Source organism: Acipenser ruthenus, chromosome 34, assembly GCF_902713425.1.
Source record: "Acipenser ruthenus chromosome 34, fAciRut3.2 maternal haplotype, whole genome shotgun sequence".
In the NCBI taxonomy this organism is placed as follows: Eukaryota; Metazoa; Chordata; class Actinopteri; order Acipenseriformes; family Acipenseridae; genus Acipenser; species Acipenser ruthenus.
Window position 1 is genome coordinate 11,503,144 of NC_081222.1, and position 10,226 is coordinate 11,513,369.

At 44.1% G+C, this 10,226-nt stretch overlaps 1 protein-coding gene across 1 annotated transcript in view; it reads left to right on the forward strand.

Annotated features, from left to right (window-relative positions):
• LOC117402108 (ras-related protein Rab-3D-like) overlaps window positions 1–10,226 on the forward strand; it is a 20,695-nt gene continuing 10,469 nt past the window's right edge. Inside the window, exons 1-2 of the mRNA XM_059007177.1 lie at window positions 1–857; window positions 7,250–7,477. Of these exons, the coding sequence (XP_058863160.1) occupies window positions 7,250–7,477 (228 nt within the window). The 5' untranslated portion in view covers window positions 1–857. The remainder of the gene's footprint in view (window positions 858–7,249; window positions 7,478–10,226) is intronic.

Here is a 10,226-nt window from a genome sequence, read left to right on the forward strand (position 1 = left end):
TCATGATGCAAGCGGCATTAACTCCTCTCGTGAAGCCTTCAAACAAACAACCCGACTAACCCTGCATTGAAGAGCTTAGCAAGGGTTACACGAAGCAGTTTAAGAAGTGTATCTGGCGAGTGGAGGCGGTGCATTCTGTTATATAAGGCTGTGCTTTGTAAATGACCTCCATATATAAATGAATACTTCATAGTCGCTTTTTGTAACTACAGCATTATTAGATCATTTGCCTGTTTTGCTTCTTGGTCTTTGAATGATTTACAATCTAAACTTAAGCTGCAGTAACAAATAACTTCAGTGCAATTTAAGAGTAGGCTGTCTGCTTGTGCATGTTTTAAGTAGTTGAGTAGAATTTGTGTTTTATTGTGTTGCTGCTGCGTTTCTTGGCTAGGTCGCACTTGTATAAAATATCTTAATCTCAGTGTGCTTAACTAGTTTAAATATTGCCTAGCATTATTAATTAAAAGCCCCGTAGCAGGTGCTTGCATCATATCTCGACCCACGCCGTGCTTCATAATTCACAGTCGCAGCCTCCAAATCCAGTTGAATGAGTCAGAGCATTGATTGTTAAGGTCTGATTACAGCAGGAAAAAAATTAGAAAATACGGCGACACACCTCTTGAGTCTCGGAGCCAGCTGCAGCGCCGGGCTCGCTCGCTTCCTTGATCTGCATTCATGAGACTCGCTTAGATCCGGGTGAAGGGAGACAGAAAAGGAGCGAGGAGAGGGGGAGTGAAACAGAAACAAAAGAAGAAAAAGAACAAGAGGAAGGAGGAGGAGAAGAAATACGCTCGGGGAATTATAGACTACACATAAGAGCGAACGCTAGCGAAGGGGGAAAGACTTGCATCGTAAAGGTATGTGCGTGTGTGTTTTATAAACGCTAAGCTACCGAGACGCTGTCGTTTTCCCCACAACGTTTAAAACATATGGATGTTAATGCAGCTCCCTGAGACGTCGTTTTCAAGTGTCATTCTTATTTATTAGGGGTTTTTTTTAAAATAGAAAAGACTGTTTTGCTTTTCAAAACTGCGTATAATTTTCTTTTTTTTTCTGCAATTGTATTTCTCACGCCGGCGCACACCTCTGGCCCGACACTCGGTATGTTGTTGAGGTTTAGTGTAATAATTATAATCAGAAATAATTTAATATAATACCTCAGTAAAACATTGCGGTGGTGCCACCGATCTGATTAATACTCACGGGCAATTTTGTAAAATCATTTATACATTTGAATATTCATGATGACGATTTCCATTTCGAAAACACTTAGCCGAAACATGTTCCCTATTTGAATGTGAAGTATATTGTGAAATGATTGCTGGTTTGAGTGAATCTTATTTATTTACTCGCAATCTAAACGGCTGCTTTTTACTAAGATGTTAAAGTTACAGAACGCCTTGCTCCAGAGAAGAAGAGACAAATAGCAATGATGGGGTGTCTCGGAAATGGGGTGCGTTTGCGGCTTTAAAAACGCACAAAACCAACTGGTTTCAGTACTGTCTCTTTAAACTCTTGGGCGCTGTACAGTGGTTGATCGGGAGATGATGATAACGTGTTTTGCTCGGGTTATTTTTTCTCAACTTCGGCTCAGTTTTGCACATTACAAACGAAAGCTTCACAGCGATGTCATGTGAACGATGGCGATGAGATGCGTTCTCCAGCATTGTGGCTGGATATGTTTTGTCTTGTCTTTTAATGACAGTGTTTTCAAATTAACTGAGTGACTTGAACCACTAGAAAATCTACTGGCAGCAGCCTTTTACTGCAGTATTTATTATTATTATTATTATTATTATTATTATTATTATTATTATTATTATCAGCATTACCCGCTGCACTGTTACATAGTCCTTTGGTGTATAAAGTGTAATAATTTGTGAGGAACAGTCCTTGTTGGATGTGCAGTTGGTTTACATTCTCCGAAGGCTGGTTTCAGCGGTCTGGACCCAACAAGTCAACGTCTTACCACGACAATGTGTCACTCCTTGAAATTAGCAAGCCGGTAGTTCTTGCAGCAGTAGGAGGTTATGAAGGGCGGTACCACGCCATGCCAGCCCTTATAAATCAAGCAACGTAATCCCACGTGTTGATTTTTTTAAGTGTTTGTGTTGTACCTTATTTCAGCATTGACTTAGGCAACAAACATTTTAATTATTAAAAAAACAAAGAAAAACAACCGCTTTTGGAAACGGCAGCAGTCCAAGTGCAGTTGAGCTGTCGGCTGGCAACAGCTTCGCTTTCTTTCACCGCAGTTGCCTGTTCATAACCGAATAGTCTTATTTTCTCTGAGGCAGTTGACTCATCTATTCAAATCAATGTTGCCGAAGCTGACACCCTGGGATCCTTCAAGAAGCTGCTTGATGAGATTCTGGGATCAATAAGCTACTAAAAACCAAACGAGCAAGATGGGCTGAATGGCCACCTCTCGTTTGGAAACTTTCTTATGTTCTTAAGAAACGTCGCGGCTTCCAGTAAAACGTTATTTAAATCCAGCGTGTAGTTTGGAAGCACAGCGAGTATCATAAATTAACTAAAATAAAAAACAAACAATAACAGGTTTAGTTAAAAAAATAACCTATATTTATCAAAGTGCAGCACAGCTTCCAAACTTGGCGTTGTATGAACAAGGGTTTGCACAAATCTGTGAACATCGTCATTGCTGTAGCAGAGTGTATACATGGCTGCATCGAAAAGACACCGCGTAATGCGAAGAAACGCGGTGCATATGACGTAAAAATAAATAAACACCGCACGCTCTAAAGTACGACAGAGTCTCTCCCCTGTCCAGAAGGCAGTTTGACCACAGGATGGATTTTACTCCGCAGAGATTTATTTACTGTGCTAATTCAGAGTTAAATAACTTTTAGGCCTACATTTTGACAGATGTTGCTACCAGTAGGATTTTTCCCGGCACTAAGGCAGCTGATTCCGCTGCTGCCAGTAGCTGCACTATAAACAAACTCTTAATATAAACACCCGTTTCACTTTTTCTAAATAGAAGTATTTCTCTCTCTTCAGCCCTGATGTTAAACTGTGGGCTTCTTACTGGCAGTAGAGTTTGTACTGGTAATAGGAACCCCCTGAAAGTCTGCTGCTAGTAGATTTTCATACTGGCGCTAATCACCTCGTTGAGTATCTGTTTGTGTGTGTTGTAATGGTGTAATAGTAATAGCATGTCTGTGAGTCTGTGTTCCTGTGTGTGTTGTAATGGTGTAATAGTAACAGCATGTCTGTGAGTCTGTGTTCCTGTGTGTGTTGTAATGGTGTAATAGTAACAGCATGTCTGTGAGTCTGTGTTCCTGTGTGTGTTGTAATGGTGTAATAGTAATAGCATGTCTGTGAGTCTGTGTTCCTGTGTGTGTTGTAATGGTGTAATAGTAATAGCATGTCTGTCAGTCTGTGTTCCTGTGTGTGTTGTAATAGTGTAATAGTAATAGCATGTCTGTCAGTCTGTGTTCCTGTGTGTGTTGTAATAGTGTAATAGTAATAGCATGTCTGTCAGTCTGTGTTCCTGTGTGTGTTGTAATGGTGCAATAGTAATAGCATGTCTGTGAGTCTGTGTTCCTGTGTGTGTTGTAATAGTGTAATAGTAATAGCATGTCTGTGAGTCTGTGTTCCTGTGTGTGTTGTAATGGTGCAATAGTAATAGCATGTCTGTGAGTCTGTGTTCCTGTGTGTGTTGTAATGGTGTAATAGTAATAGCATGTCTGTGAGTCTGTGTTCCTGTGTGTGTTGTAATGGTGTAATAGTAATAGCATGTCTGTGAGTCTGTGTTCCTGTGTGTGTTGTAATGGTGTAATAGTAATAGCATGTCTGTCAGTCTGTGTTCCTGTGTGTGTTGTAATGGTGTAATAGTAATAGCATGTCTGTCAGTCTGTGTTCCTGTGTGTGTTGTAATGGTGTAATAGTAATAGCATGTCTGTCACTCTGTGTTCCTGTGTGTGTTGTAATGGTGTAATAGTAATAGCATGTCTGTGAGTCTGTGTTCCTGTGTGTGTTGTAATAGTGTAATAGTAATAGCATGTCTGTGAGTCTGTGTTCCTGTGTGTGTTGTAATGGGGGGGGGGTCACATCACAATCCTGCAGGACCGGTCACTCCAGGGTCAACAGGAAAACTGATCAAATTAAATACTTCAGAGTCTAGATGGGGGATTAATTGGTTCAATTAAACAATTTAGAACAGGGCTGGAACACAGATCAGGAGTGGAAGAGCCAGCTTTGTCCAATTCCTGGCTTAGATGTCATAAAGATAAGGCACAGAATCAGGCTCTGTTATTTGTGGTCAAGCTGACATTATTTAAAAAAAAAAAAAAAAAGCTGTTCAAAGTTTTGTACTAGCTTACATCCTGTATCACACAATGAGACTGTGATGTCAACAGGAGCCTGTGTGCATGAGGGGATTGCATTATTTGCACAGTCAAGCGGATTCACTGCTTCCTGGAAAGGGAGAGAGCAGGGATCCTGGCAGCGATGCTGACTAACTGGAGAAGCACGCTGTGCCTGTTATGCAAGGAGAATTGGGAAGCTCTGGCCTCTGCAGCACCTGGCAATGGAATCGCACATGCAGAGCAGGGATGTTAACAGCTGCAGTGTTTCATGTTTGTACAGCAGGATGTGTGCTGTGCAAAGTGATAAAGTCAGTCTTTTCCATCTGTCATGTCACAGTGTATTAACTGCACACCTAAAGCAGGGCTTCTCAGGGGACGTTTCTCATTGTTTTCAAACGTTCATGATATTTAAACGCGTTGAATCCGCAAGTTTAATCATTTAGGATGTTAAACGGAAAGCTGGTCGTTTTCTTAAGCTGAAGTCAACATGCAAAAAACAAAATGATGGGTCTTTAACAAACAACCGTGCTAAATGTAGACCTGCTTTGACAGGCGTTGTCGTGGAGAAAGGATGGAGTCTGTGTTGGTGTTCTGGCAGTGCCACGGTACAGATGGCACTTTCACATCGTTCTGTTTGTGCTTGTTGAGGCGTTTTACAAACACACATCATCACGTTGTTAATATAACCTCTGAGACACACAGAGGGCCGTGCTGAGAAGACCCAGATTCATTACGGGAAACCACGACTGCATGAGGATTAGAAACGGCGCTCCCCGATCCTGTGATCGCTCACACGTACCTCTAACAAACTGGAAGAAAGATGATGATGCTTATTTTATTATTATTATTATTATTATTATTATTATTATTATTATTATTATTTATTTCTTAGCAGACGCCCTTATCCAGGGGGACTTACAATTGTTACATGATATCACATTATTTTTACTGTTAGAGGCTCTGTGTTTTTGAAGACATTTTGTGGAGCGGGCAGGGGTGCAGCGCTCCTACCCAGAGCGAGGTGTGTGGAACAGGCAGGGGTGCAGGGCTCCTACCCAGAGCGAGGTGTGTGGAGCAGGCAGAGAGGCCGAGATCAGGAGGATTAATGCGTTGTTCAAGTCGGATTGAGATCTGGGGACTGTGGTGTCCACAGAAGATGCCTGAAGTCTCGCTCGTGCTTCTCAAACTGTTGGTGTACAGTTCTGGCACGGTGGCTGGGTGCATTATTGACTATCCATCAGCTTACAAGTGCAGCATTGTTGGGTTGACTTGATCCACATCGATGCTTCAGTAAACAAAAGCATTCGTGAGCAATCGAGGGACTGGGAATACCAGGAGAACACGCCCCACACCAGGGTATAGCAGGAGAACACGCCCCACACCAGAGTATACCAGGAGAACACGCCCCGCACCAGGGTATAGCAGGAGAACACGCCCCACACCAGAGTATACCAGGAGAACACGCCCCGCACCAGGGTATAGCAGGAGAACACGCCCCACACCAGGGTATAGCAGGAGAACACGCCCCACACCAGAGTATACCAGGAGAACACGTCCTGCACCAGGGTATACTGGGAGAACCCGTCTCACACCAGGGTATAGCAGGAGAACACGCCCCACACCAGGGTATACCAGGAGAACACGCCCCACACCAGGGTATAGCAGGAGAACACGCCCCGCACCAGGGTATACCGGGAGAACACGTCCTGCACCAGGGTATACTGGGAGAACCCGTCTCACACCAGGGTATAGCAGGAGAACACGCCCCACACCAGGGTATACCAGGAGAACACGCCCCGCACCAGGGCCATGCCAAACCCAGCCGAGTAGAGTGGTAAGATACATACAATTCAAATCAACATGGATTTTTATTTATTTATTTATTTTTGTATCTTTTTAAAGATAAACCGGAGTGAATGTGCCGTCCAGTTTCTGGAATATTACCTGACTGTACAGAGCAGCCAAGTAACTTCATCTACACACTGTAGGTTCTGTCTTGATTGATCTGCGTGCCCAGTGCTCTGGAATTGCTGACTGGAATGTAGTTCCTGCAGGCCAGCTAAATGGATGGGGGGGGAAAAACAAACAAAAAAACAATTAGGCCGGTTTCCACGACAACAGACTTCAAAACCCCCTGTTCAGAGCTAAAAGACTCTTCGTTTTATCAGCAGCCGAGGCAAGGCCTGGACTGTGTGTGTGTCGGGGGGGGGGATCAATTTCCAGAGGCTTCCTTTGCCAGCGTTCCTCCTTCCCGACGGTATCCGGGCAACAAAAGCAAAGGGTTTGTTTTGGGTTTCGTTGACAAGCTTGCTCTGCCTTTCTGTCGTGTTTTCATGATCAACAAAGTATACCCTACACTGATTTATAAATTCATTTTGGCTGCTTTGAAATAACATTTGCAGAAGAACAATGAAACGGGCAAAGAATCAAAGGACCCCTGGGGGGTCATACTTACTGGGGTTCAGTACTGACTCCCTACCTGCACTACACTGTTCCACTGTTCCATCGCCCTGGTGTGTGGAGCGTGTTCTCCTGGTGTACCCTGGGTCCCTGGTTTACTCTGGAAGGTCCTAGTTAAGCATTATTGCAGATCCTCTCCCCCCAGCAATGCTGCATGAGTACCCAGATGGCGATGCTGCTTGCAAGTGAATAATGCACCCATTCCTGGTGAGCCCAAATGATTTGAGGAGTCTGACAGAGATGCAGGTATCAGTCAGTGGTAGTCTGTGAATAATATTGGGTGTTGCACTGTGTTGCGTATTGGAATCTGTTGCTCACTTGTTAATCTCTCTCTCCCTCTCCCCCTCCCCCTCTCTCCCTCCCTCTCTCCCTCTCTCCCCCTCTCCCTCTCCCTCTCCCTCTCTCTCTCTCCCTCCCTCTCCCTCTCTCTCTCTCTCTCTCTCTCTCTCTCTCTCTAGATGGCCTCCGCTAATGACTCCCGGCAGTCTCAGAAGGACGCGGCGGATCAGAACTTCGACTACATGTTCAAGCTGCTGATCATCGGGAACAGCAGCGTGGGCAAGACCAGCTTCCTGTTCCGCTACGCTGACGACTCCTTCACCTCCGCCTTCGTCAGCACGGTGGGCATCGACTTCAAGGTGAAGACCGTGTACCGCAACGACAAGAGGGTCAAGCTGCAGATCTGGGTGAGTGAGTTTTCACTCGACCTTTATTTAACCATGAAAAGTTCAGTCTCTTATATCAAGAATCAATTTAGGAGCACCGGCCAGAACTGAAACATGCCTTGGCACGAGACTAAGTATTTTTAGTTTGAACTCCTTTTTAAAAGGGATCAAGACAGTAAGTTTCAGTTTTTCTTCCTGAAGTTTATTCCAAGACCACGGAGCTAGAAAACTGAATGCCTTTTTTTTCCAAATTCCCATACAAACCCTAAGAACTGCAGCACGGCTGCCAGCATCCAGAGCTGTCCAGCGCTCGCTAGAGCTGAGCAGAAAATTCAGTGACAAACTATCGACTATCTAGGACAGGGGTGGGCAATCCTGGTCCTGGAGGGCCGGTGTCCCTCCTGGCTTTTGTTCCAACTGTGCTCTAAATTACTTAATTGTACTGATTATTACCAATTATTGGTCTAATTAAGTAATTTAGAGCACAGTTGGAACAAAAGCCAGGAGGGACACCGGCCCTCCAGGACCAGGATTGCCCACCCCTGATCTAGGAAGAGGTGCCGATAGACTTCTGGTTGAAACGCTTGCCAATATCTTCAATTTTAAATATTCTAAGGAGCAAATCGAGAAGCAGACAATATCAACGACATCATTTTGTTAGTAATATATTTTTTTGACGACTCGTTGACTATTTCAGCCTTGACTATTGGAGCCTGTCGGATGAGTAGAGGCTCTGCCCCTGATCCGATGCCTGGGTCTGTGTGAGTGAGAGGATGCAGCCGGTGTGTGACGAGGGTGTAATGTGTTGACCCACAGAATGAGTGGATTACCTGCCTAAATCAGCTGGGTTTACATTCCAGTTAATGATTGAAAACCACAGGAAAATCCCATCTGTTCCACAGTGTGTTTAAAAAATCTGGAAACTCAGCTAGGGGAAGCGATTACAACAAAACAGCAGTTACAAATATTTGCCATAAAGAATATCTGAGGGGGGGGTGGGGGGTGGGGTGAAGGAGCGTCCTGTTTTTAAATGTGATTTTAAAAGACCAGACTGTGCCAGCGTTCCTGATACGACTCTGGACGGAGTTGCACAGGATATCTGGTGCTAGGTTAAAGAAAGCATTCCAAATTAAGGTTAAACGTTTCACAAATGAAACCGAATTTTATTGTAAAGGTCATTTAAACTGCAGTTATGAAGAATAACAAATAACAAGGGGGCTGGAGGTCTCCGAAGGGCTACAGTGTTAAAATAACAGCTGCGTTGCTTTCTGTTGTACAATACAATCGACTCCACCGTTCCACCTGGCCTCAGACCCAGGCTAGTCTGGTGATACCAGTGTCCAGTGCGCGTGAATCTCTGGATTGCAGTGTGCAGCTGGTGCGTGACTCTGTGTGTGTGGAGAAAGGGGCAGGGTTGAGGCGTCTGTGTGCTAGCTGCACAAACACCCGTCTGCACTTTAAAAAGATAATTCTGTGATCGGTCACAATGGCTCTCCTGTGAGCTGCAAAACCCTTTAGCATGTTTACACTGCCTGGGAACATGTTCCTAATACCTGATTGGGTGAGTCACCGTTTGCCAGCCTTGACTTTTATATGGATATCGCAGACTGAGGTACAGTTATATTGTATAACAGCAGATCACATTGCATTCGTTTTGTACTTAAGACCGATACAGTATACTTACGTAAAACAGCAAAACATTCAGCCACAAAACTGGCTTGCTGAATAATGTTGTAGCATGCTACTCTTAAACATAATGCTCATGGATTTTCAGTTCATCTCATCTAATACGTATTGCTCTCCGTTCCTATCTGAAAGGCGCTCACGTTGTGTTAAGCACGATTTCTTTTCAATGGTGTTTTTTCCGAACCTCTTATTGAAATCTCTGAATGTCTTTCGCTCTCTTTTTTCTTTTTCAATGCTGTACTTCCCGTTATGAAGGAATGCAGTCTAGTGAAACACTCTGGGGAGTTTCAGTTTTTGGGAATTGAATAAACGGTTATTTTAAATATCATTTTTCATTGCTTCAAGCATTGGCCTGTCTTCCCAGTAACCAGCGGCGTGGTCCTAATTCTGAAGGTACCAGAACGCCACTAAATTATCAATTTTCTTACACAAGAAATATCAGACAAATTCACATTTTATTTGTAGACGCAGCTTCTAGTAACACATATAAAAGGTGATGCATTTATCTCATTTCTACAAGTATCTCCACACAGTGTGGAGATACAGTGTGTGCGTGCGTGTGTGTGTCCACAGTCGTAGTCCATCTGTTGTCGTCTTCGTCAGCATTTTCAGCCGCCTTAAAGAAGCAGCTGGTAATTGAAGAAGTTCCTAATGCTCTTTCCAAGAGGACTGATTGAATCAGACAGGGGTGCGGGAGAGATGGGAGTCATGTGACTTAGCTTGCCTGTTATGTTCTGGCTTGACTACAGCACTGTCAGTAACCTGTCGCTGCCTTTCCTGTGACTTTTTAGAGTCCACTGCGTTCCTTTTTGATCTAGAATGCGGGAAATGGCAAAGGCATCTTTTGATGTATCTGCACAGAGAGATCAATAAATATCCTTCACCTCTACCAAAACCTGTGAGGAGAGTCGTGCTTTCAACCAGTGCCAACGTCCCTCACCTTTCACCAACTCGAATAATCATTCCGTCATCTTTACACCCACTCGGTTACCTCGGCAACCCCTTTGTGATTTGAAGGCCCCTTTTTTTAAAAACCGAGGCCTGTAAGCTGGTTACCAGGAGACCAGAGATGAGCAGAGGCTGG